This window comes from Drosophila simulans, chromosome 2L, assembly GCF_016746395.2.
Source record: "Drosophila simulans strain w501 chromosome 2L, Prin_Dsim_3.1, whole genome shotgun sequence".
NCBI classification, from domain to species: Eukaryota; Metazoa; Arthropoda; class Insecta; order Diptera; family Drosophilidae; genus Drosophila; species Drosophila simulans.
In genome coordinates, this window is record NC_052520.2 from 10215081 (window position 1) to 10240575 (window position 25495).

At 40.2% G+C, this 25495-nt stretch overlaps 9 protein-coding genes across 16 annotated transcripts; 3 read left to right on the forward strand and 6 right to left on the reverse strand.

Annotated features, from left to right (window-relative positions):
• Nucleotides 1-80: 80 nt before the first annotated feature.
• Nucleotides 81-2710, reverse strand: LOC6731779 (cyclin-dependent kinase 5 activator 1). Its single transcript, XM_016178489.3, has 5 exons — nt 2455-2710; nt 1288-2219; nt 782-919; nt 515-720; nt 81-429 (listed from the first exon to the last, which is right to left on the reverse strand). Exons 2-5 carry the CDS (start codon nt 2212-2214, stop codon nt 288-290), a joined length of 1413 nt encoding a protein of 470 aa, XP_016024473.1. The 5' UTR covers nt 2215-2219; nt 2455-2710; the 3' UTR covers nt 81-287.
• A 483-nt stretch (nt 2711-3193) lies between these two features.
• Nucleotides 3194-4071, reverse strand: LOC6731780. Its single transcript, XM_002078879.4, has 2 exons — nt 3826-4071; nt 3194-3682 (listed from the first exon to the last, which is right to left on the reverse strand). The coding sequence occupies exons 1-2, from the start codon at nt 3983-3985 to the stop codon at nt 3228-3230; spliced, it is 615 nt and encodes a 204-aa protein (XP_002078915.1). The 5' UTR covers nt 3986-4071; the 3' UTR covers nt 3194-3227.
• A 163-nt stretch (nt 4072-4234) lies between these two features.
• On the reverse strand, nt 4235-6384 carry LOC6731781 (ubiquitin carboxyl-terminal hydrolase 14). Its single transcript, XM_002078880.4, has 7 exons — nt 6227-6384; nt 5995-6170; nt 5831-5935; nt 5236-5618; nt 5016-5172; nt 4896-4961; nt 4235-4842 (listed from the first exon to the last, which is right to left on the reverse strand). Exons 1-7 carry the CDS (start codon nt 6240-6242, stop codon nt 4318-4320), a joined length of 1428 nt encoding a protein of 475 aa, XP_002078916.1. The 5' UTR covers nt 6243-6384; the 3' UTR covers nt 4235-4317.
• A 320-nt stretch (nt 6385-6704) lies between these two features.
• On the forward strand, nt 6705-9491 carry LOC6731782 (nicalin-1). Its single transcript, XM_002078881.4, has 6 exons — nt 6705-6992; nt 7247-7325; nt 7390-7858; nt 8105-8287; nt 8352-8780; nt 8845-9491. The coding sequence occupies exons 1-6, from the start codon at nt 6836-6838 to the stop codon at nt 9208-9210; spliced, it is 1683 nt and encodes a 560-aa protein (XP_002078917.2). The 5' UTR covers nt 6705-6835; the 3' UTR covers nt 9211-9491.
• On the reverse strand, nt 9412-14941 carry LOC6731783. 3 transcript variants are annotated; one of them, XM_044922405.1, is made up of 7 exons: nt 14785-14941; nt 11797-12003; nt 11534-11629; nt 11404-11476; nt 11237-11340; nt 11050-11176; nt 9412-10989 (listed from the first exon to the last, which is right to left on the reverse strand). In XM_044922405.1, the coding sequence occupies exons 2-7, from the start codon at nt 11967-11969 to the stop codon at nt 9505-9507; spliced, it is 2058 nt and encodes a 685-aa protein (XP_044778340.1). In that variant the 5' UTR covers nt 11970-12003; nt 14785-14941; the 3' UTR covers nt 9412-9504. The 3 variants fall into 3 exon arrangements, with proteins under 3 accessions (XP_044778340.1, XP_016024474.1, XP_039154596.1); XM_016178487.3 differs by lacking the exon at nt 14785-14941 and adding an exon at nt 13673-13723; XM_039298662.2 differs by lacking the exon at nt 14785-14941 and adding an exon at nt 13677-13694.
• On the forward strand, nt 14344-16872 carry LOC6731784 (mitochondrial basic amino acids transporter). Of its 3 annotated transcripts, none has more exons than XM_016179907.3 (5): nt 14344-14492; nt 14618-14730; nt 15568-15676; nt 15735-16196; nt 16262-16872. In XM_016179907.3, exons 2-5 carry the CDS (start codon nt 14689-14691, stop codon nt 16846-16848), a joined length of 1200 nt encoding a protein of 399 aa, XP_016024476.1. In that variant the 5' UTR covers nt 14344-14492; nt 14618-14688; the 3' UTR covers nt 16849-16872. The 3 variants fall into 3 exon arrangements, with proteins under 3 accessions (XP_016024476.1, XP_016024477.1, XP_039154601.1); XM_016179908.3 differs by having other exon boundaries at nt 14357-14492; nt 14604-14730; XM_039298667.2 differs by lacking the exons at nt 14344-14492; nt 14618-14730 and adding an exon at nt 15313-15405.
• A 47-nt stretch (nt 16873-16919) lies between these two features.
• On the reverse strand, nt 16920-19882 carry LOC6731785 (ribonucleoside-diphosphate reductase large subunit). Its single transcript, XM_002078884.4, has 4 exons — nt 19726-19882; nt 19586-19674; nt 19176-19353; nt 16920-19117 (listed from the first exon to the last, which is right to left on the reverse strand). Exons 1-4 carry the CDS (start codon nt 19775-19777, stop codon nt 16998-17000), a joined length of 2439 nt encoding a protein of 812 aa, XP_002078920.1. The 5' UTR covers nt 19778-19882; the 3' UTR covers nt 16920-16997.
• Nucleotides 19883-20045: 163 nt separating this feature from the next.
• On the reverse strand, nt 20046-25177 carry LOC6731786 (schwannomin-interacting protein 1 homolog). 4 transcript variants are annotated; one of them, XM_039298665.2, is made up of 8 exons: nt 24989-25177; nt 21884-22490; nt 21367-21823; nt 21211-21299; nt 21085-21151; nt 20692-21023; nt 20347-20615; nt 20046-20290 (listed from the first exon to the last, which is right to left on the reverse strand). In XM_039298665.2, exons 2-8 carry the CDS (start codon nt 22475-22477, stop codon nt 20227-20229), a joined length of 1872 nt encoding a protein of 623 aa, XP_039154599.1. In that variant the 5' UTR covers nt 22478-22490; nt 24989-25177; the 3' UTR covers nt 20046-20226. The 4 variants fall into 4 exon arrangements, with proteins under 4 accessions (XP_039154599.1, XP_016024478.1, XP_039154600.1 ...); XM_016178486.3 differs by lacking the exon at nt 24989-25177 and adding an exon at nt 22986-23139; XM_039298666.2 differs by lacking the exon at nt 24989-25177 and adding an exon at nt 22886-22970.
• LOC6731787 (protoheme IX farnesyltransferase, mitochondrial) lies at nt 23359-25043 on the forward strand. The gene is made up of 4 exons (XM_002078886.3): nt 23359-23590; nt 23656-23839; nt 23897-24583; nt 24648-25043. Exons 1-4 carry the CDS (start codon nt 23519-23521, stop codon nt 24878-24880), a joined length of 1176 nt encoding a protein of 391 aa, XP_002078922.1. The 5' UTR covers nt 23359-23518; the 3' UTR covers nt 24881-25043.
• Nucleotides 25178-25495: the final 318 nt, after the last annotated feature.

Genomic DNA, 25495 nt, shown 5'->3' on the forward strand with positions numbered 1-25495 from the left:
GATATTTCCCTTCTGTTTTTGGTTCTGTGTAGAATTGAGATTGGTTAATTGATTGATTGGCCCAGCAATGGAAACGCACATTTTACACATACCGTAGATGTTAATTTATTTAAACACTAATCTTTATTATTTGATTTGAACGATTGTGATAGTGACATAATGAAATTGTCTAATGTTTTATAAAATATTAAGTTTTATTAACGGTACTTCGCCATCATTTCATCGGGAAATTTCTGGCGATGCGCAGACAATGAGAGGTTGACAATAATCTCCCGGTCGTCCATCCGTCAGGCGCCTCCACAGTATGATTTAATTGTAGGATGATATTGACCACAAGATTTCAGCTCAGTAAAGACTTCGGTAAAAAATCCAGGCTCAGCATTGATTTTAAGCATTTTATCACTTAGCTTGTTCACAATGACGAGGCACCTGTACGTTACATTGAAGATTAAAGGTAAAAGGTAAAGGTAAACGGTAACATATTTCATTGAAATTAACTTTATATTTAACTTACCTGTCCCAAAACTTTTCCTTCGAGTCTTCAACCAAAAACGGTTTGAGTGGATAGCTGATTTCATTGCCCATATACGAATAGGACAGATACAAACAGGTGAGTACTGAAGCCTGAAGATCCGATTCCTTGCTCTCTTCTCCGCTGACCAGCTCGCGGACCAGCATGTAGACAAACACCACATTGGCTGGGTTTATGAACGCCACATCCTTGGGATTAAATAATGTGCTTATTGTTTGAAGGACATGTGGCAGACCTGCTACTATATACCTGCCATCCTTGGAGCAAAAGGCTGCGATCCACTGCTCTGAGCCACATGACCGCATCCCCGGCATCGAAGTTGTTTAGCCGCTGACAACGACAGTGCAAGAACATGCCCAAGCACTTAAGCAATTCCGAAGTGGAGGCCTGCGAGGTGTTCAAAAAAATCCTATATAAAACCCATTTCATCTTTTGTTTGGAATAAGGAATATAAGGAGTATAACGAAATTTAAAGGAAATCAGTTCTAATCCCTGAACTTAGAAACCGTAAAGAAAATATAACATCTTGTTATTTCGTTAAGGAACTTATTATGAAACTCAAAAACTTATTATGAAACTCAAAAATCTCAGGACTTAGGTTTCATTATTTGATATGATGTGGTCTTTAAATTCAAAATGTTGTGTGTTCGAAAGTATGCTACACAAGTTGGTCCCTAAAAGCCACCCCCACTAATATGTTAGAATCTTAAATGCGACTTGCTTAATAGAATACCATAATTTGGCACACTACGCACCTGAATGACGGTCTTGCGTGGGATCTGGTTGGTGTTTTTGATCTGAATGGACGAGGCCTGGACTTGCTGTGGCAGGCTGAGCGTCAGGGGCTGTTTCTGGATCAGCTTGTTGTGGTTCGACATGGAGTTCTTATTGTTGACCTTGACGGGGTCTTTCGCCTTGGAAGGGTTCTGCGATTTGCCCGGCGGACCGGTCATGACCTCCTCCCGGATGTCCTGCACCTGATTCTGGTTCTGATTCTGATTCTGGTGCTGGTGCTGATTCTGGAGCTGAAGCTGATGCTGGTGCGGATGGGGATGGGGATGCTGGTTGCAGTGCTGCTGGTTGTGCTCCTCAATGCGATTGCAGTGCAGTTGGATGTTGCGATTCTTGTCCGAGGACGAGGCGAACGAGGACTCCAGCAGCTGGGCCTTGAAGCAGGCCGTGGGCAGGTTGGCGCACTTGTTCTTGTTCTCGATCTTCTTCTTGTTGTGCGACGTGGAGAGCTTCTTCCACGAGAGCGCATTGATGAAGATCGAGTGCTTCTTCAGGTTCTTCTCGAACGAGCTCTTCTCCGCCTTGAGCACCGAGTTCTCGTTATGCGTGTCCAGCACATTGGTGATGGTGTCCTTCGAGGCGTTCGCCAGATTGTTCAAATTGTGCGAGCTCAGCTGGGTTTGTGTCTGCAGATTGATGTGGACGCCGCCACACTGACCACCCGGCTGGCCAATCACATTCTTGGCCATCGGATGGCAGGCGGACTTCTTGTTCTCCCGATTCTTGGCATTGTTCAGCTGCTCGTAGGAGAAGTTGTTTAGATGGGAGTCTATGGAGCCAGTGCTGTCGTTCTCGTTCCGCATATCGGTCGAGTGGTTGTATTGAAAATTTGGCTGGGACGAGTAGATGGGATGGCGATCCCGCGGATTGAAGCTCAACACCGTTCCCATGATGGCTGCAATTGCGAATGGGTTTGCAAATCAATAAGACTGAGACCAAGACCCTTGTCGCCCTTCGTTAGTAAGGTTATTTTAAAATATTGATTTTCAATCAAAGTACTAATGCCTCATTCTCACTTAAAGCAGTTAGTATTCAAATCGTTTGAATTGAAAACAAAATCACACCCAGAAAACTCAGCTTAATTTGTAGTTTCTTAAACTTTATTCATGGATACCAGAGGTGGTTTTTACCTTATTAGTTTCGTATTACTCGGGGGAAAAAAAATCTGCCAAGAGCGTTTGTAAATCCGAATATCCTTGCACAGCAGCTCGATGTTATGCCATTTTTAACGGCTGCATAATTACACTTATCTACGGTAGCCGATTGCACTAATCATATATTTTTCAAGCACTAATTTCCACCTTGCACTTGTTTATGAAAACATCTTTTCGCCACAAGCTTATGAAATAAGTACACAGTCTTAAAATCGATACAAAGTATGCGCAGGCCCACAGGCGAGGGTGGGCACTTTTCCTTTTTTCGCGTTTCTGGGCATGCTCAGTGAAGGTGTTTTCCAATTACTATTACTATGTCCTGACAGGCGGACGGTCCTGGGTCTATTTTTAGAAATACTTGAAAGAAATGTAAGGAAACTCAGAGATTTGTAATTTTCTCAAAGGTATTTTTTGTATTTCTCTCTAACAACGTATTAACAACCTTTTCGCTTTGTTTTAAGCGATTTGAAGACATTATTTCAGAATTAAAGGAGCTTTTTAATAATCAGGCAACTTAAATTAGAAAATTTAGACTTAAAATTAGGGGTTGTTAACGGTTTTAAAGTTTTTATACATAATTATTTCAGATAAACAGTGCTGTACAGCACCTAAAGTCGCTGCCAGTGCTGAAAACGCAATGGTGGTTGTTTTTTGGTCCTCCGCTGACGTCCTTAATTTTAGATGTATGAATGATTCAACTGGTTTTGACAGTATGTGTCTTGCTAATCATGTTGCATATAACATGATTTTTATTTAACAATTGTAGCATAGTCGGGTCTAAAATTTAGTAAGAGCATGCTTCCTGAACAAACAACACAAACGGTTATCGCAAGATCGCCCAACAATGACTGAAGAATAAAAAATATACTGCTAAACTGCTTAATTTTGCTGGTAATATTCGGATTGATGAACATAAGTAACAAGGGTCCCATGCTGGCCGGTAAATGGTCTTCTTTGAAATTCTGCAGAAATGCCAGCTCCGCAATCACGAAAAGCAGAACGGGAATGAAAACACTGCTGTTTGTGTAAAGAGCCAAAAGAAATCCAAAGCAAGCCGCCAAGATAATGTGAACTCTGCTCTTGAGAAATGCATTTCGTGACGTGGTTCTTCGGGGAGCAGGTTGTTCTGGCAGAAATGAACGCCTTATTGGAATATCCGGCTCCACCTCCGGATCGGAATATTGCGTATACGAGGGTTCACCATCTGCAATTAGGAAATCATAAACATTTATAGATGGAGAGCTCTGTTAATGCATAAAATAAGCAGTTTGACACAAATCATAACATTGGCATATGTACAATATATGTACATATGTAGATATATGTACATAGAAGATCATGTGTTACCGAGGTTTTCATTCTGAAACGCCGACGTTGATCTGCTATTTAATTTGTCCAGTCGTGCCTTGGACGACTCCAATATTTTCTTTCTGCGCAATTCCCGCCGCAAAGCAAGCGACTGCTGTGCAGAATTCGCATCTGTTGTTCCTAAATCATTACTTTCCATATTTATAAACACTAAGGTAACTTGCAATTTGACAATTTGGGTGTGACCTTATTGCTGTAAAATACCATCTTGCGCCTGTCAAGGTAACGCCGACAAGCCGATTGGAAACGAATTGGAAATTTTAAACACAGCCGTTATTTGAGTAAATAGATATATTAAATATTAAAACTTTTTCTTATGGAAACCTAATAATCATTTAACTTAAACCATTTTTGTGTCACAAGCAAATGCAAATTAAAGACTTGGAAATGAGAGTTCACCCTTAAGGATTTGGTTATTTATTCAGAATTATTATATTAACAATACAAATGTAATGACGTTAACACAATTACTTATAGTTTCTCCAAACGTCTGGGCGCATATAACAGGACATAAGCGCAATGCCAGTCTCCGCCGCCGGAAAGCCGCAAGATCTCGTCAGTGGCCACGGCGGAGACCTCATCATCATCGAACTTGAACCACACATCGCCGCTGGAGCGAACCCAGGCCACATAATGACCCGACGAACTGGAGCGTCCCTTGTGCGTAAGCACCGCCTGCAGCGTATAGTATCCCGAATTGTTGCTGCCCAAGTCGTCGTCGAACCAGAACTGCTCGTACTTAACGTCCTTCTTCTCTTCGTTGGGTTCATTGCGTTTGACAACGTCAACTTCCATTTTCTTGTCTTCCAGATCCTTGAATTTTGAGCGCATTGGGCAGAGCTTGTTTTGCAATTCGGGGGTACACAACTCAAAGGCATCGAAGTCAATGGGGAATTTGATATCCTTCAACACCTTGGCATTTATGCCCTCCTTTCCTTTGTATTGAAAGCGCACAAATTGTACGGTGAGATAGGCTGGAAGTCGGCTCACCAAGTACTGAAACAGGATAAGGTTAGTTTCGTAACGCAAACATTAGCTACAATCCTCACAGTTCGAATGTACTTTGCATCGCGTCCCAGGGTTTCAGATTTTTTCACCAGCTGCTCTTTCATTTTCTGAAAATTTAGGCAAAATTAGCGCTGCTTAAAAGTGCTTACGATTATGCTTACAGATTTCAGACCGCTCTGCATGTACTTAACATCCATGGAAATGAAGCAACTTAACTGCAAGAAATTTTCGCTTGTTACTGTTGAAGGTTCATCGGGTTCCTCTTCAGAGCTCATCTTAACTTCAAAAGTGCCACCAAAAAACTGGTCGATAAACGAGCTAAAATTGGAGTATGTAATAGATATTGTCAAAAAGAAGCATAAAGGTTGTGTGTACGCTCACCTGTGCCTCTTCTGGACAGTATTCGATGGTTCCTGGTTTGTTGGCCGCAGCTTTTGCTGCAACATTTTCAGGATCTCTGCCCAGCACTCATTGGCGTCCTGCTGCCTGTATGTGCCATTTTCGCCAGTCTGGGCAAATTGCGGGGATGCCCGGTGCAATGCCTGCAGCAGCACAATTGGCGTCACAGTTGTGCCCTTCTCCATTTGAGCAAATATAGACTTCATGGCAGAGGATATGGAAAATGCGGTCGACATGGTGTCGGTTCCATCGTTACTGAAAGTGCTCAGGGCAGTGCGGAGCTCGGGCACTGCATTCAGGCACTGGACAGTGGCGTTCATGTAGCACGTATTGCCCAGATTTGTCAGCCCAGCCGGTAGACGCATCTGAAAATATGTATAGTTTATATGAGAACATGTACAATGGTACAAAAAACAAAATAATTATATCTGCAAATAATGATAAGCAAATCAAGGATCTTAAGCTTATTTAGTTGGATTGCAGTCGGGAATTTTACATTTTTACTATAACTTCCCTATCTAGTTAGTTGTAATTGTGATTATTATTATAATTGCCTTAGGTCCGGCAAAATACCTACCGCTGTGGCTGCCTCAGCTTCGTTCATGTCCTCAATGAATTTGACCGGAGTGGCAGGCACTTCTGGAACACTTTCCTTGCTGCCCAGCAACAGGACCACAGCGCCCTGCAAATGGAAAAAACCGATGATGGTTAGGCGCCAAAGGATCATGGATGCTCACTTACGTCCTTGATCTGCAGATTCCACTGGTCATCCTTCAGAATGCCGCCCTTGCACATAACTTTCTGGCGATCCGGTTGAACGCCAGTCAGGGCAAACAACTGGGCCTTAAACAAAATCGGCTCCTCGTCGGTGTTTACAACGATATCTGTGTAGAGCTCCCGGCCCCACTTCACCTTAACTGAAAGTAGGACGATGAGTCTGTGCGCAAACAGGAGTTGTAAAACACAATGCTACCTTTAAATGCGGGCATGGCTAATTTTTTCTTTTATAAAAGTTGTTCTTTCTGTAAAATTCAAAGTCATACTAGCCGAAGCAGAGATGCGCAAAACAACGATACTTTTCTGCATTGCGAACTTCATAAAGTGCAGCAACTATCGAACAGTTTGGAATTACGGAAATGGAACGAATTGAGCAATGATCAACAAAAAATGTTAAAATAAGTATTTCAACACACACATTTAAATAAATGTATTGTTGTTGACAGTAATACGAAAGTGCTTCAGAGAGGTGCATATAAAATGATAAGAATTTTTAATCTTATAAGTTGGTCCACGTCTTATCATAAAATATCTTGTTTTTAAATTGGTAATACAATTAAGTTTTTATTAACTAATTAATAAATAAAGTTCTTAGTTTCGTATTTTTGGACGCTCACAAGATTCGAATTATGTTCTATTCCATCATTCCAAAAGAACAAAAATGCCGTAGTCCGATTGACTCACACATTTCAACCACGATAATCATCGATAAAACAGCTGATAGTTTTCCAATTCATTTTTACAATAAGTTAATTGCCAACATCGGTAAATTTATTAGGAAATTATTCTATTAAAACGAGAAAAGATGAATGAAGCGGACAGTTTAACCGAAATATTCAGGGGCGGCTTACCTCACTGCCTTCTGATTGTGTTTTCCTTGTTGTTAACATGCTCACCGGTAATGCCAAGCGAATTCGAGGTTATTTCCATGTCCAAATACGATCTAAATGGACAGCATTATGGTAAGCAAATAATGCAAGAGACACATATTAATTATGTAAATTCATTGTAGACCACGTCATGGATATTTGTACACCAATGCATCGAATCTAAACATTACAATTCCGTGGGTGCTCTGACCCACATTTTTATGTGCACTGACGGGGGCTCTTTATTTAATTAGTACTTTTGAATCTCATTAAAACCCTAATTTTCACAAATTATTATTCTTTTCCGATGTATTTTCGACTATACTTTTTTATCTTAAATTTTGTAGGAAGCCGCGTAGCTTCAATATCCCTAGAAGCTAGATCTTTGTACTCGTGGAATACTTCAAGGCACTGTGTGCTCACACGGTAAGTGTAAACTCTTCACTACTGTTGTTTGAAATGTTTAAACAATTTAATTTGTATCGAACAGGTTAACCGACTTGTCAATCCATGATTTTGATAAGTTACGGCAAGGTGCAGGAGGCCTAATTCTCATGTTGCCGTCGAATATCTTGAATCTGGATCCAGAAGCAAAAGAACTTATAACTATTCTGGAGCAGTCAATGCTGACCCACACAGCTGCTGTTCCCATTTACTTCGCTCCGTACAACAAAGATTTGGAAAAGATCATTGATGATATTACGTACACGACTACGGATAGTCCGGGTCAAAATCAAACGGCGCTGGCACAATTGGTTGTAACCGTCTCGGCCAACAGATATCACATTAATGTCGGCGGCGGCAGCATTGCGGCCAATAAGAATAGCAAAATTCCCATTATCCACGGCGAACTTATACCCAATCAATTGGCCCTAAAACCCACGGAATCCGTTGCAGATGGACAAAAACTTCCCGTCATCTTGATAACAGCGAATCTGAAAACCTTTGGTATATATAATGTAAGTTATCTGGTGACTATGTAGCTAAATATCCATACAGATAATTAATTTAGTCTGTTTTACAACCTAAAACTAAATTAACACCTTAATTCTGCTTACACGATAAGGGCTTCCTATCTGAAAGATTGTGGCCTTTATCTAAGTGGTTCAAGTGGTTTATAATTCTCGGCAATGATTTGAAAGGTCAAAAGAGCTTTTCTGAAGTAGATTTACTTCTAATCATAATTATTCTGTTTTAATTTCAAGGATTACCCAGTGAATGCTGATGCTGCAGTTTTGCTGGTGCTGATGGAGTTGTTCAGTAAATTGCACTATACATCCAGTATGGCACCCAAGTATCGACTCCGATTTTTGCTTTCGGACGCAGGCGTCCTACTAAACTTCCAGGGCTCCAAGAAGTGGCTCGAGGTTGATGATAATGCGCTGCAGGTAAAAATAGCTTATAAAGGGTATATAAATATCAGGTTTCATCTGAAATCTCTATCTCTATTAGAACGTTGAGTTTGTGCTCTGCTTGGACACCATTAGCGAAAGCTTATCCTACACAACGGACAATGCTTTGTACATGCATGTTTCCAAGCCACCCAAGGATAAGACTTCTATTAGCAACTTCTTCAAACTCTTGAAGTCATCAGCTGAAAAGTATTCCAATGGTTTGGCGGTCGAGGGTGTGCATAAGAAGATCAATCTAGCAGACACCAAACTGGCCTGGGAGCACGAGCGGTTCAGCATAAAGCGCTATCCCTCATTCACCCTGTCATCTGTAAAGAGTCCAAGAAGCCCCATTCGAACAACCATTTTCAAAAACGACGAGAGCCGCCTAGTGGAGCACACTCTCAACACGACGCGAATTATTGCGGAAGCTCTGGCTAGTTTTATGTACAAGGTTGATTCAACCTCCAGCATTTTTGAGGGACAGTTGGTAAGATTGCCATAGTTGGGACTTAACAAGATATTAATAAATATCTTATCTTTAATATTATTAGGCAATTAAGGAGGAAAACATCTTGCCATACTTTGGAGTGAAATCCATTCTGCATAATAACGACGTGAAGGATGCTTTCGAAAAATACCTTAACAATGTTAAGATCATTTACGATAAACCCGACGCCAGAGACCCAGAATTTATGTTCTATAACGAGAACGAGGTTAAACTGAATGTTTACAGAGTGAAGCCGGCGATCTTTGATCTCTTCCTGACTTTCGTCATTGGCGCCTATCTATTGGCTGTATTCCTGGCCATACAATACTTCCCCCGGTTTTACGATGAAGTTTCCAAGCTAACGAAGGAGGATCCCGCGGGACAAACCAATGGCCACTCTTCTGAACGAGTCAGAATGAAGTCACATTAGTAACAAAATGGTATTGAGTATAATATTGCGATTGCGAGTAGGAAAATCTTATGTTCAAAATTATTTTTCAAAACTTTTCTAATGCTAAATGAACGATTGTTAATAAACTCTATAGAACTGTAGAAATCTGTCCACGCGTGATGTGGCATACGAAATTGATTCTTCAAATATTTCCTTTTGTTATAATGAAAATGGTTCCGATTATCATAAGTACATTTTTTGTTTTATTGTGTATAAATTTGGTTTATGTTTAATATAAATATTATTTGTGTACAGCGTAATTAATTGCACTCATTAGCACGAGCCGTTGTTGAAGTTAGAACTAGCTGAGTTATGCGCTCGACTTGGCTTCGGTAGTGGGTTCCAATCCAAGTTCGATGAAGTGGGCGACGACTCCCTGAATTGGCCCTTAAACTTGCTTATCTTGCTTATGAACAAATTACTTTGGCCTGGTAGTTCATTGGTATCCGATGTGCTAACTGATATGTTGGCGGACGTCACCTCCTTGGAGGATCTATTATTAACGTTATTTAACTCATTGGGATAGTTGTATTTGTTCTCAGCATAGGAGGGCGTTAAATAAACCTTTGTGCCCTTCGCTGCGCTTTCGTTTAGAATCTTCTGATTCCTGCTTATGGACTCTAGCACTTCCTTGATGGACTTCTTCTTCCTCATCCTCGGCGTGGGCGTGGAATTCGATTCCCGTTCCGCCGATATGGAAGATCTATAGCGATCGTTTGTAGGTCTCTCCTCATATCTTAATCTTACATTATTTTCCAACTCAAAATCTTCGCGTATTTGTAGAACGTCGCTGGTTTCAGCTGGATTCGGCTGAATTACATTGGAGACCACATGGTTCTCCGTTTTCTTTGATATTGCACCATTTGTTTTGAGCACTTCTTTTTTGGGCACTTGACTGGGAGCAGTGGAACTAGTAATGTTCTCTTCGAAAATCTGAGAAATCTGTTTGACCGTGCCAAATGAATTGGTTTTCCTCTCTTCCACATAGGTGTTATCATCTGGCTCGGGATGTGTTCTCAAAGTTGGGGACTCCTCGGGCAGTTTAGCTTGTTCATTGGCAATGGACTGCTGGGTATTGGATGTGGAGGCGCCACTACCGTCTTCGGAATCTACCAAGACGACCGATTGCTTGACAACCTCAGCATATATCGGAAGTTCTGCCGGCTTCGAAGTTTCCTTAACAACTAAGTGCTCTTCTGTGATAGCCACGGGTATGGTACCATTTGGCTTTTTGTTGACTTGGTTTACATCGTTATTTGGTTTCTGTTCGGAGCACACGGTTATGTGTTCGGAAGACTGCTTTATGTGGATGCTGGCGTTGCACTCGGGAGTACTGGAAGTGCAGGGATTAGGCTGGCCAGCAGTATTAGATGTGCGGACTTTTCGAATCTGAATAGGTGTGCTTGGTGGTTCGGGTTCATGGGCATGCTTGATGTGAATGGTGCCATTACATTCCGGTTTGGGGGAGGTGCGGGTATTAGTATTGTTATCGGATTCGGAGATAGTGACCTTTTCCTTATCAATGGCCGTGCTGTATCCATTGGATTGCCTGACACTGATGGCTTGTGGTGCTTGCGACGTGCTGGGGTTGGGTTCGCTATCGCAGATTGGTGCAGTAATCAAAATTGTTGGTTCATTTGATTTGGGGACCTCCTCCACAACTTCTTGTTTTATTAAAGATTCTTTTCGGTTGTTAACAAACGCGTCAATTTCAGAGGCAAGAGACTCAATGTCTTTGGTAGCTAGGTAATCTTGGACCTATAAATATGTTATTTAGCTTAATTTGATTGAACTTTGTGAAAATTGCATTTGATTTACCACAAGTTTTGGCGGCGGCGGGGCTCTCCTCTTCTTGCGATATCTTCTGCTGCTCATGGGGGAACTAGGACACGATTCCGGCTGAGACTCGAAGGGATTAGAGCTGGCTAGACTAGATTGGGATAACCTGCAATAGAAGCAAAGGTAATTAATATCATATTCGAGTTTAGAAGTTGCGTATATGTACCTTATGCTCTGATTATTTGTCGAGGGATATCCGGAAAACTGCGTTGTGCTTCTGTATCGATCATTGCGGTTGAAGAAAGTTCCATTTGAGGACAATGAGTCCGACTAAGTGAATGAAATAGTTGATAATTAGTTATATGTTAAATACTTATAGATCTGGATAATCACCTCCCGTCGTCTATCAATATCTTGCAGGGATGTGTGACGATCTCCGCGGAAAACTCTGGAGTTCAAATAGGAACTGCATATGTGGGTGTTAATAAAAATCTTGCCAAAATTAGCTAATTAATTTACATACTTATCGTTTAGATCGCGTCTAAGAGTGGGCGGGCTCTCCGATGTTTTGTTTATGCCTAATGTTGAAGACTTCTTCTTACGAAAAGAATACGATTTCCTAAAAAAAAAAAAAAAAACAAAATTAACATTTAGCAACATTTAATTTGAGGATAAAGGGCAATGATCTAAAACTCTTTACATTTGAGTTGACACAAAATGGTGCATTAGCCAAGTTATTTATACATTTTAGGGATCTCGAGGTACTGAATAAACCAAAGAACTCACCACAATTCTTGCAGATTTCCAATCGACAGACTATGTCTGCCATTCTCGTTCTTCTTTTTGCTGAACCCAAAAAATCGGAGGCGTTTGTGATTATCATCTTCGTAGAATGGATTCAGATGCTCCGGATAGTTGTATATGGATATGTGACTAGTGTTCCTCTTGTTCCAACTCATTGTGAATTAGTGTTTATGCCCGCAGTTAGTAGATCTGATTTAAAAAAAAAAACAAAATATTAAGAAAATAGTTTTATATTTTCAAAACCATTATATGAGTGCACTTTGCTGTATATATATTGTATATATATTGTAAATTTCTGTATACGAGAGCATTCAAAAGCTTATCCCTAATTGTATTTCGAATACCATATACCCCTGATCTTTGTAATGTTCAAGTATATATATAATCACCAGCATGACGACATAACTATTTATTGATGGGTGCAGTACGTTTCTACACACAAACCCGGTTTTTGTGGCCTTCAAAATTGTTTATATGAACTATAAAGTATATGTATATTGTCAATAAATCGTATATGATATACAAAATTATTGGGGAATTAGCACTACTGCAAAAATCAAGCGATCAGAGAAAGAAACGAATTTTTAGACACACCTAAACCAAATTCGACTAACCTTACCCTAGAGTTTTGCTCGTTATCATGTTTTTTATCAGTTAACTGAGTACTACAATTATAATTATGCAATTACCGTTGACTTTCTTTCGATTTCCAGAGGCAAATTAAATGTCAACGTTGCTAACTGATTAAGCAGGTGACGAATCACAGGGCATATACTTAGTTACTTTCGAAAATAAAAACAATGACGACATTAAAACAATACCATATGTATATATATCGATTTTAAAATGTGCTTTTGTTTATACGAAAGTGTTTCGAGGATACATACATATGTATATAATGAGTATACTTATAACACGTATATGTGAATATACGAATTCACGAGTTTTTGTTTGGAAAATATTATTTTAATTAGAGTAAAATATCGTTTCATGAGAATATAAACTGACTGAATGCACTTCGGAATAAAAATGACTATTGAAACTACATAAAATTCTTGATTTTTACATTTTATTTGATACATATTGCATTTATTTGTATCTATAAGGTTTCTGAATATAATACTATATATTTTATATGCTAAGATCCATTTTATTTTCTTCAGAAGAGTGTGGTTCTGATAGGCTGAGTTCGTTTGGGTCGGGGATCCCTGGAAAATTAGCAGATACACGTCTATAAAGATGAGCTAGAGATCGCCGCGTGTTGAGCACGATCGATTGGAATGATCACATATCGCACCGAAATCTTTAGAATCAATATTATACCGCACTGTTGACACTTTTCGTATATTGATTATGTGTAATCTGGTATCATATGATGGAACGCACTGAAGTTTGGCCATTTTGTTTATTTAGTTATGCCAACTGTTGGACGAGGGATTATATTGTTTAAGATACCTTAACTTAAAGCTCTTTGCTTTCGCCAATTCAACAGGTGAAAAGTGATCACGCACGAAGTTTTTATTTTGGGGGTTCACGCGCACGTCACTAATGTGAGATCATTTAGATTATTTTAAACACAAACAAATACACACTTTTCAATAGGCTTTTCACAAAGATCGGACGTATAAACATTTGCGTTATATAAAGAATTTTCTCATTCTCGCCACGGCTTTTGCTTTTTGTATCCATTTACAGCTTAACCATTGGGGTACAGGTACACACGGGTACACATACATAGGTACACCTTTGGGTACAATGTAGATAAAAATATACACAGGTATGCCCGATGAGGAAGATTGGTAAATGTATTCCCGATGACCTCAAATGCTCCGAGTGCCGAGCTTTTCGCGATACTCACCCACCGAGTTGTACTTTAAGACTAAACGAACGAACTTGCTGAACTTTGTATAGAGAGATAGAAATAGAGAGCTTTGCAACAATGCGAGGGCTTTTCAAAAGTTATAGTATCGCCCGGCAACAACAAATGCAGTAGCGAACGAATGTGACGATTCTATTATGATCGTTATGGTCGTTATAAGGCGGGGAAAAGTGCCATCCAGACATCTAGAGACCCAAACTTAAGATCATATGGCTGCATTCTAGAAGAAAGCTAAAACAAAAGCATGTATTCAGCAAAAGTGGACATGAGTAACTCCAATTGAAATATTTGGGCTGTAAGCCCAAAAACTGGGTGTATTCAATTGGGTATTATTACCTCATGTCTTTTTATTCCTTTTCAGATACTCTACAAGTTAAGACACCTATAAACTTCTATACACATTGCTGAATTTTGAAGTTGAATGTTTAATTCATATAATAATTCTATTGTTTTAGTTTGATAACAATTAAATATTTAGTTTTTTGCAGCAAGATAAATAAATTATTCATCACACCATTCGTCACCGTCACTATATCTTAAGGTTTTTGTAATTCATATATAGGGTATACTATTCTCTACTGTATAATAACATCAATAAAATACGTATGACGAAAAAGTTATTTTCAAAAATTATTTCGACTTTATTATCTGTGTAAATATTAAAGATAAGCCAAGTTTCCCGAAACAAAGTGGGCTTGTCTAAAGTAACACAGTTTTGAAATGCAAACAATATTGTGGACAAAATTATTTATTTTTTCTACGATAATATGGGAATAAATGTACATTTCATACACTCATGGTAAGTAGTAACAATATGATATTAAATGTTAACCGCTGTTTACTTTTGGATCGACATCATTGCGTGATTAAGATCCAAATTCACAGCATTCTGATTTGATTTTATTTTAAGTTTTTATTTTTTAGCATAAGAAACGTTGGCAGTCTATGGTGGCTTAAATCTATGTTGATCCAGTGTACTATGTAAAATCTTCAAGATGTATCCAATACCGTTTATATATAGTGTCAACAATGATAAGGTAATTAAAATTAGAATTTGCTTATTTCGATTTAATCTGTAAATTAAAAGTTACCTCACTCGAATATTTGGCTCTTATCCTCTGCGAATTCCGGGTTTTTATATTATTATAACATGGTTGTTTATTAACAACAAGTTTATACACTGTTATTAAGTTCCCAAAGTCGTTGATGCCCCACGGGATCAGATTTCTAAGAGGTCACATTAATGACATTTTATTTTTAATCTCTTAACACAAAGATTGAGTCGCGACAAATGCGAAAATGTCCAAGCTGAGTTTTATTACATAATATAGAATTAATATTGATTACATACACAATTTTGAACGACTGGACTATGGGAATACCCAAAAACTAACTTGAAATCAAACGATTGGTTGATAGAAGTCATTATAAATTGCAGTTATAATGAAACTAAAACTTAAAAACTTTTCAAATTACCAAGCTCAACACTGAATATCCTACTCCTATAAATGAAATAAAACGATTAAATTCTATAATGTGAGGTACTCTTTAGTCGCTAGATGAGCTTACACCTTTGCTTTAAATTGTATGTTTTGAATTAAAATATTAAAAGCGCGTTATCAGTTATTCTAACCTCCGCCAATGAAAATATCATCGCGACAACTGAAAAATTTGTTTGAGACACACGCGACAAATTATTTCTGCGCATAGTAGTGAGTATTAATCCCAAATTCATTGGAGCACATTGTTAAAAATTAGCATTAAGTGCAATAAAAAATTATACTAAATATTGGTTAAAACATATATGGATTTGTTGTTAAGAAACCGCGAGTGTAACTCTACCTTTTGAATTGATAAGAACTTTATTTTTTTAGGATCCCTACCGGAAGAGAGGTTCAGAGATCGGCGACATTCAACTGAAGGCCACCTCTGAAACTTTTTCTCCAAAAATGGTTGTGGATTTCGTAGCCGGACTCCTGGGCGGTAAGTTCTCCTGCAATTATGCAAAGCCATCCTCTTATCGAATAGATTTGAAATCCAGGAGCTGCGGGTGTTCTTGTCGGCCATCCCTTCGATACCGTTAAGGTCCACCTGCAGACCGATGATCCTCGCAATCCCAAGTACAAAGGCACATTCCACTGCTTCCGGACGATATTGCAAAGAGACAGCTTCAGAGGATTATATCGGGGTATCAGCAGTCCCATGGGAGGAATCGGATTGGTGAACGCCATCGTTTTCGGGGTCTACGGAAACGTGCAACGCTTGTCCGATGACCCCAATTCGCTGACGTCCCACTTCTTCGCTGGCTCCATCGCTGGTGTGGCCCAGGGTTTCGTGTGTGCGCCCATGGAGTTGGCCAAAACGCGACTCCAATTGTCCACGCAGGTTAATAGCGGCATCAAGTTCACTGGACCCATCCACTGCCTCAAGTACATAGTAAAAACGGAGGGTATCAGAGGTGCCTTCAAGGGATTAACAGCCACCATTCTAAGGGATATCCCAGGTGAGTAGGATGTACATTGATGACACGACATTTAGGCTAACATTCCCTTTCGTTTGCTTGACCAGGCTTTGCCAGCTACTTTGTGTCCTTCGAGTACCTTATGCGTCAAGTGGAGACACCTGGCGTGGCGTACACTCTGATGGCCGGCGGATGTGCTGGCATGTCGTCCTGGTTGGCGTGCTACCCCATCGACGTGGTGAAGACCCACATGCAGGCAGATGCCCTGGGCGCGAATGCCAAATACAATGGCTTCATCGACTGCGCCATGAAGGGCTTTAGGAACGAGGGACCGCAGTTCTTCTTTCGCGGCCTAAACTCCACCTTGATCCGGGCTTTTCCGATGAACGCCGCCTGCTTCTTCGTGGTGTCCTGGGTACTGGACTTCTTCAATGCCAAGGGCGGGATGGATTCCGTGTTGAATGCCGATCAGCCACTGACTATCGTCAACCTGGACAACAAGAGCCAAGCGGACTTGGAGGCGACGGCGCCAACGGTTGAGGAAGTGGTTCGCAAAATAATCACGGAGAATGCCATGTCCCATCAGTATGTGTCCACGCCAAAGGACGCCGTTCACAGCCACTACACGAGTAGCACGATCAACATTCCCAAAGAATCTAAAGCACGTTTAGCATCCGATTGTAATTTAAAATAAAGTATAAATTCTTTAGTACCTTTATAAATGCGCTTGTTGAAGGTAACAACTATTTGAATCATTCCAAACAATTAAAGATTCATAATTTAAGTTTATTTCAACGTAATGATATTACAATTAAATATATATATTAGTCTATGTGAATGCTTTTAAGAACCGCAGGACATGCAGGCGTCCTTATTTTCGAGCGAACAAACCATATCGGCCATTTTCCGTTCCCTATCCTCCTCGTACTTTTGGGGGCTTCCTTCGGCGGTGCCATTCTGGCCGTTCATGCTCACTGCACCCTGCTTCTTGTTCACGGTGAACTGAATGGCATTCGCAGCTGGCTTGGTGCGCAGATAGTACATTCCGGTTTTAAGACCTGCTTTCCAGGAGTAAAAGTGTATGGAAGTCAGCTTTCCATAGTTTGGCTCGGCCACATGTATGTTGAACGACTGACTCTGATCTATGAACGCACCACGATCGGCGGCCATTTTAATCGTGGACTTGACTGAGATTTCCCACACCGTCTTGTACAGATCTCGCACCTTCTGGGGTATGGTCTCAATGTTTTGAATCGATCCCCTGCTCGATATGATCTGGTTCTTCATGTCGTCGTCCCACAAGTCCAGTTCGGTTAGGTCGCGCAACAAATGATGGTTGACCACCTGGAATTCGCCGGACAGAACTCGCCGGGTGTATATGTTCGTGGTGTACGGCTCGAAGGATTCATTGTTGCCCATTATCTGAGCTGTAGATGCAGTGGGCATGGGAGCAACGAGCAGTGAGTTCCGGACACCGTGCTTCTTAATGGACTCCTTCAATTTCTGCCAGTCCCACAGGTTCGTTGGCACCTTGTCCCACATGTCGTACTGCAAAATTCCTTTGCTCACCGGGCTGCCCTCGTAGGTTTCGTATGGACCTTCGGTCTGGGCCAGTTCGCAGCTGGCTTCCAAGGCGCCATAGTAAATCGTTTCAAATATCTGCTGATTCAAGAGACCGGCTTCTTCGCTTTCGTACGGGAAACGCATGAGAATCAAGGCATCAGCGAATCCCTGAATACCAATGCCCACGGGACGATGCCTCAAATTGGACTTCCTTGCCTCTGGCAGCGGATAATAATTGATATCAATTATCTTGTTTAGATTTTTGGTAACTATCTTTGTGACTTCCTTGAGCTTCTTGAAATCATACGTCTTCTCCGGCGTGACGAACATGTTGAGGGCGATGGAGGCCAAGTTGCAGACTGCAATCTCATCCGGTGAGGAATATTCAACGATTTCCGTGCACAAGTTGCTGCACTTAATGGTGCCTACATTCTGCTGGTTGCTCTTCCTGTTGCAAGCGTCCTTGAAGAGCATGTACGGATTTCCGGTCTCCACTTGCGCCTCAATGATGGCAAACCACAGGGATTGAGCCTTAACCGTTCGGTTGGCCCGACCCTCTTGCTCGTATTTCTCGTACAGCTTTTCGAATTCATCGCCCCACACTTCGTGGAGACCTGGACACTTGTGGGGGCACATGAGCGACCAATCACCGTTGGCCTCCACGCGTTTCATGAAGAGATCGGGTATCCACAGGGCGTAAAACAGATCGCGTGCGCGATTCTCTTCTTTGCCCGTGTTCTTCTTCAGTTCCAGGAACTCAAAGACATCCGAGTGCCAGGGTTCCAGATAAATGGCAAAGGCACCGGGGCGCTTGCCGCCTCCCTGATCCACATAACGAGCCACATTATTAAAGACCCTCAGCATGGGAACCAACCCATTGGAAGTACCATTTGTGCCGCAAATCGAGGTGCCCTTTGCACGAATGCAATGCACGTTGAGTCCGATGCCACCGGCGGACTTGGAGATCATGGCGCATTGTTCCACAGACTTGAAAATGCCCTCGATGGAGTCGGCCGTCATGGTCAGAAGGAAACACGACGACAACTGCGGCCGGTTTGTGGCAGCGGCAAACAGTGTGGGCGATGCATGTGTGAAGTAGCGCTCCGACAGAAGATTATAGGTTTCCACGGCTGCATCGATATCCTCTCCATGGATTCCGATCGCCACGCGCATCAGCATATGCTGCGGTCGCTCTGCGATCTTTCCGTTTCTCTTGAGCAGATAGGAACGCTCCAGGGTCTTGAAGCCAAAATAGTTATACCCAAAGTCACGATCATAGATTATGGACGAGTTTAGCCGTGTCGCGTTCTTCTTAACCACATTGTAGTGGAACTCAGATACCAAGGGCACTTTTTGATTCGTCTCCTTGTTCACATGATTATACAGATCCTCGAAGACGTCTAATAAGAATCATGATTGGATTAACCGAGGAAATTAGAAGACAAGCTGTGAACTTACCAGAAAAAGCCTTCTTGGTTTCCTTGTGCAAATTGGACACTGCAATGCGAGCAGCCAGGATGGCATAGTCCGGATGATTGCAGGTTAAACCAGCTGCAATTTCAGCAGCCAAGTTGTCCAGTTCCTGGGTGGTCACGCCGCAGTATAGACCATTGATGACTTGCAGGGTGATAGTAACCTATAAAGATAAAGCATAATAACACATTAGGAAAACTCGCCAAATAATCTGCTGATTGCTGATTACAAATGGTTTGCATATTCAGGTTTTCCCACATGAGTTTCACCAGTGGCGCTCGCACATTTTATTGCATATCAAATCAAACCCCATCACATATATATCCGCATCATACTTACTGGGTTCGAGTGAAATCTGTATGAAGAGCACCTTTAAACAATAGAAACAAACTTACAGGATCAACAAAATCCATGTTCAAGTTGTAGCAAAGCTTCTGGATTCTTGAGGTTATTTTATCGAAGTGCACCTCCTCCTGCCTGCCATCTGAAATAAATATATTAAGAACAGTCATAGCGATAGGGAATTGTAACCCACCTCTCTTAATAACATATAACTTTGAGGTTTTCATGGACTTGTTCTTCAACATCTTGACTGCTTTATTTCACAAGGGGCGGAAAATTGATTGTTGCAAGCACAAAAAGGCGCCAAATTAAAGTCATTATCAGTGTTACCGTGCGGCATGTTGATCAAATGCCGCACTTTCAAAACGCATAATTTTGAAACGATCAAGAAACAAAATAATTTCGAACCGTTCCACTCAAATTTAAAAAGCAAATCATTTTAGATAATCAAATAAATATACAAATAAATGTTTGTATTAATACACAGTTGTTTTTTTTAGTTTAGTGTTAATATAAATAATTAGTTGTATTTTTATTTATTTAGCTTTATATAATTACATAAATATAACAGTGTTTGAAGAACATTTGAGTATGTGTTTTATAAACGGTCTCGGTAGATTGTTATCAATTATACAAGTGATTATAATATTTGTAAACATGTTGTTAATAAAATATGCAATTTCAAGTGTTTAATTTAATCTAAATGGCCGTGTCTAACTATTTTATTGACTTGCTGTCCAGATTGCTGTTGGAAAACACTAAAAAGATATTTTACAATTAAATTATACATTTAATATGATATTTGTATACTTACAAAAAGTTATTTATTTTTTCGAGATCGTGTAATATATCATCTTGGTCCGAATTTAGATCGTCTCTCTCCTTAAGGCTCTCCAGTAGGGTAACGTTCAGGTTTTCAATATACTCCTGGAGATTGTTGACCAATAGCTGGAGAGTCGGAACTTGGATTCCAGTTAGCAGCTGCCTCGAAATCCATCGATGGTTGGAGTTCATTTGGATGCCAACATCACACAGCATTGATCGAATTACGTCCACAATGGGAGTTACGCCATGTTTTCTTGCCTAGAAAAAGATAATTACCAAAAAGATTAAGCACATTTGAATACATTCGAAGAAATAAATCCTGTGGAAAACACACCTTCACTTTCATCTGAGCTATTTCCTTCGATTGAGCTAGTGCTATTCTAACCTCTATTTGCAGTTTTGATTGATTCGCAAAGAAAAACAAGTTTTCATCCGACGGATAATCTGTTGTACCAATGGGATTGCCATTTATATGATTCATGCTTTTATCCTGGTTAATTTGGTTCTTTTGAAAGATTTTATCGTTTTCAAATTCCTTGTTGCGTTTCGTTTCACAGAAATCGGATTGCTTGCGGTGTACACCACTTGATAGTTTTGGACACGTCTCAGAGTCGGAGCTATAACTTTCATTATCCGATCCGGTTAGAAATTCCTCCTTCTTGATATCTAAATATAAAATAAAGTATTTAAGAAAATATAGAAATGCTGGAATATCTTTTGGGCTAACCATTATTTAACGAATCTTTATCTCCGATCGCCAATCTCTTGCGTATTTCATCTCGATTGAATCGCCGCTGTAATTGGAATATATATTTAACTAATGATATTATTATTCCGATTATATTGTACCTACCTTTTTCTCTATCTGTTTAACCTTTTTATAATGGTTTTGCAATGTTTCCACATCCATATCATTTGCAATCTTGTACGCATCAAATTGTTCTGTCAATATGGTATATAAATAATAATATACTCTCTTTTATAACGCCTAATTCTTATTTGAAATTACCTAAAACCATGGTGGAACATGGATCTTTGGAGTACTTGATGGGATCTTCCAAGTACTGAGACCAGCGCGATTGATTTAAGTACTTCCGACTAGCCACCTTGTTATTGTCCTCGTCCAGATTCTGCTGGCTTCCACTTCCACCGATTTCCAAGCTGCTTAAGTTGGGTATCTCAGCCTGATTTAGGTTCGGACTATCGTTTTTGTTCTTTTCCGGAACGGACGAGTATTGGTCAGCATCACAAATGATATATTTTCGTTGGCTATACGTTTTGTAGTCGAACGTGTCCGGTGGCAACTGACGTTCGTCATGCGACGGCTTTGGATGCTTCGTTTTCACGATCTGATGTCCGTATGGAGTGTTCTTCTTTTTATTTTTCCGAGTACTATTCCCGGACAATCGCGTCGAGGATGTTTGCTTAAGAGCCTCCGTTCCATTTGATAGTTCTGCATCGCAAATCTGTAAGTAACAAACAGGTCTTTAAATGCCTGATCTCTTTTATTATAAATATCTACATACCTTATCTATATTTGATCCCTTTAACTCATCCGATTCCTTCTTGTTTTTATATCCAGTGAGAAGTAGCTCGAATTCACGCTCCACTTCTCCGCCAAAATCCCCAACAATATCGATAGGGCTTTGGCCTTGCAACTGACCTTCGTATTTCGAATTAATTGTACATGACCAGGATGGAAACTCAGGATTGGTCGTATAATTCTGGCTTAGATTGTAGATAAGGTCCGGTTTTTGCAAAGCTCGCTTGGAGTTTTCCGAAGTTGCACTATAGTTCTCATTTACAATATCCGGAATATTTTCCGATCTGTTCACGCTTTCCTCTTCTGGTATATATGTGTTTCCATTGTCGCAGTTACTTAAAATCGAATCTTGGGCATTCTTAAAGGTTTCCGATCCCGATTCCTTGGTCACCTTACTTGGAAACGTGTTTGGTTGTTCATCTTCTCTATCGCTGTCGGTTAGATCGCTCTCATTGCACTCCATGTCGGAGTACTCTATGTAGTCATCGGAAAGGGTATGCGCGAACTTCTGAAATCCTGGGTAGTTGGGGTTGGTGATGCCCTTTGTTATATAGATATCCATTCTTGGCATGGGCATTGGAATAAGTTGTCTAGAAGAATATAGATTAGATGATTTAAATATTGATTACAACTACAGTGCAATCATAATGCAACTTTAATTCACTTATTCACTACATTAGCAATAAAATGGCTTTAAGGTTTTTTTAATTTTTTCTTATTTCCTTTTACTGGTAAAAGGACACCACTATCTTCACCTCACAGTTTTCTTTATTTCAACTCATTTTCGTATTTATAAATCACTTTAAAAATGAATTAGGTATAAAACTTTATATGTATTTAAATGTTAGAATGTCTTTTACAAAACATGAATGAAATTACATTTTTTGTATTCTTAAAATCGTGAAACAAGAATCAAGCCGAAAAAAGTTGGTGTAGGTGCAAATTTGTGTAACAGAATTATCTGAAGATAGTTAAAGTTACATGCAATTATAAGTTCTTGTATTTGCTTTATTTAAACGATTGTTAACAACTAAAATGTATTCCGTTTGTTTAAAATGTTAATTATTGAATCAATGAAGACTTACAAGGACTTTGGCCTTCCTGCATTCAGATGTAAAAATTACTCACACACATATAAAGCAAATTACACGTTTGACGCATGCGCAAATCTTGGAATATAGTGTTGTTAACAATACTTGATATTATCACAAATTATTTAATTTAAAGTAGAATAAAAAATTAATTCACAACGAATCTTTAACTATATATGCAAAAACTGAGTAGAAGAAAACAACTTAAAAATCGAAACTGAAAATGTCTATAAGTTTTACCATGACACAGAATTTTATTTTAATCTAAAATTATATTATTAATATTTAAGGAATAGGCCTAAAACTGTTTGCTATGTTTACTTCAAAGTTCTTAAAAAATCGCAAAAATTTATGAATACCTCTGATTAAATTTTTTGCACTCAGTATTTTTCTCATTTTGAGATATGGTAACACTTAAGCACAATGTGATTTAAAAAACCATAACATTGTATATTTTAAAGTAATAGAAATCCGAACACAACTAGAAAAATGAAATAACCGTAGACATAACTGATAAGTGAATAATAATGATATTATTCAAAGGAATTCGGCGGGTTCAATCCCAGCTAAGAACGCCGGTTGATTTGGTGCTCATTCGGGTGAGGTTCTTGGCCATTACGCAACAAACCACTATAACAAACTATAACTTTCCCATCATTTTCAGTACTCCACTGCAGCAACGATAGCTTCCCAAGATAACAGAGATGTCATCCCAGCGCCACCAGTATCCCAGTCGGGAAAGGTCCAGCATTTACCCGATAGTCAAATTACCTGGATGCCTAGTCCGTACACCATGCCCGGAAAAACTTTTAGCCAGTACAAGAAGCTATCCAAGTTCCGGCTGACATGTAAGCGAGATGGTTAAACGTTGGCCAAACATCGACCATAGTTGTCTTTCGTTGCAGCGCTGGTGGTCATTACAACAATGGGCGGCTATGCCATGGCACCAGCCGCTTTCGATCCCACAACGTTTGCAATGTGCACCCTGGGCACTGGACTCGTTTCGGCTGCAGCGAATGCCATCAATCAGTATCACGAAGTTCCTTTCGATTCGCAGATGTCGAGGACGAAGAACCGGGTGCTCGTCACGGGGCAAATGACACCACTGCATGCTGTCACCTTCGCCGCGGTGTCGGCAACTGCCGGCTTGAGTATGCTGTATTTCGGAGTGAATGGTTTGACGGCGGCGCTGGGAGCGGGTAACCTGTTCCTCTACACCACGATATACACGCCGATGAAGCGTATCAGCATAGTCAACACCTGGGTGGGATCGATAGTGGGCGCCATTCCTCCGCTGATGGGATGGGCTGGTTGTGCCGGCACCCTGGATGCCGGCGCCATGATCCTAGCCGGGGTGCTGTACGCGTGGCAGTTCCCGCACTTCAACGCTCTGTCGTGGAACCTTCGGCCGGATTACTCCCGTGCCGGCTACCGAATGATGGCCGTTACCAATCCGGGACTTTGTCGCCGCACCGCTCTGCGATATTCGGTGGCTATTGCCGGACTTTCAGCGATGGCACCCGTACTGGACGTCACAAACTATTGGTTTGCTTTGGAAACACTACCTCTGAACGCGTACTTCGCCTACCTTGGTAAATATAATCATTAACCATGGAATCCTATGTGTTATGTCTAATACGTTCTGTTTGCTTTCAGCGTACAAGTTTTATGAGAAATCAGATAGTGGGAGCTCGCGGAAGCTGTTCCGATTTTCACTGATACACCTGCCCGCCCTGATGCTGCTATTTTTGGCCAATAAGAAGGAATGGTATTTCAGCAAACCCGCCGGTGAGGAGAACAAAAAGGAGTCCACGTACAGTGCGATAAAGCATTCTGCTAGCAGTCTTGGTAATGTCCTGCCCGTCGCCGTAGCCGAAGGACCCAGATAGAAATATTAACATTGATTTGATAAAATGTTAAGTATCGTGTGAAGTTTAAATATACTTAGTGTTCTGCAACTTGTAAAAACAGTCATTTAATATTAAGGAAACACGTACCTCTGTGCGGCAAATATATGTTGCGACTAATAAATGACACGACATCCTTGAAAAACATGCGGTGTAACCAAAACTGAGCTCAATGCTAATATATTTAAAATATAAAATTTGGCATAGAATTCTTCAGCCGTACAGTAATTTAAATTGTAAGAATCTAAGTGTGACCTTATTATATTGTTCCTTAAGCAATACAGTTCCACTTGTTTCATAAGGAAGGATTTCCGTCCTTAAGGGAACGGTATAAATTGTAAGTTCACATCCACTCTCGATTCCAGCTGTTTCATATCACGCGACAGCTGATTTGAAAATTATTTTCTTTTAAAAAAATGGTAACAATCAAATTACCACCAAAGTCTTAATATTATAAGGCAATTTTTCTTGAGAATTTAAAGCTTTCTCCTCTAAAAAACGAGAAGCGCGTTTGTAAAGGAATTAAATTTTTGTTACTGGCAAGTGGCTAAGTTTTTTCGGATTTAACTAAATTAAAAACTATTACAAGCAATTTGT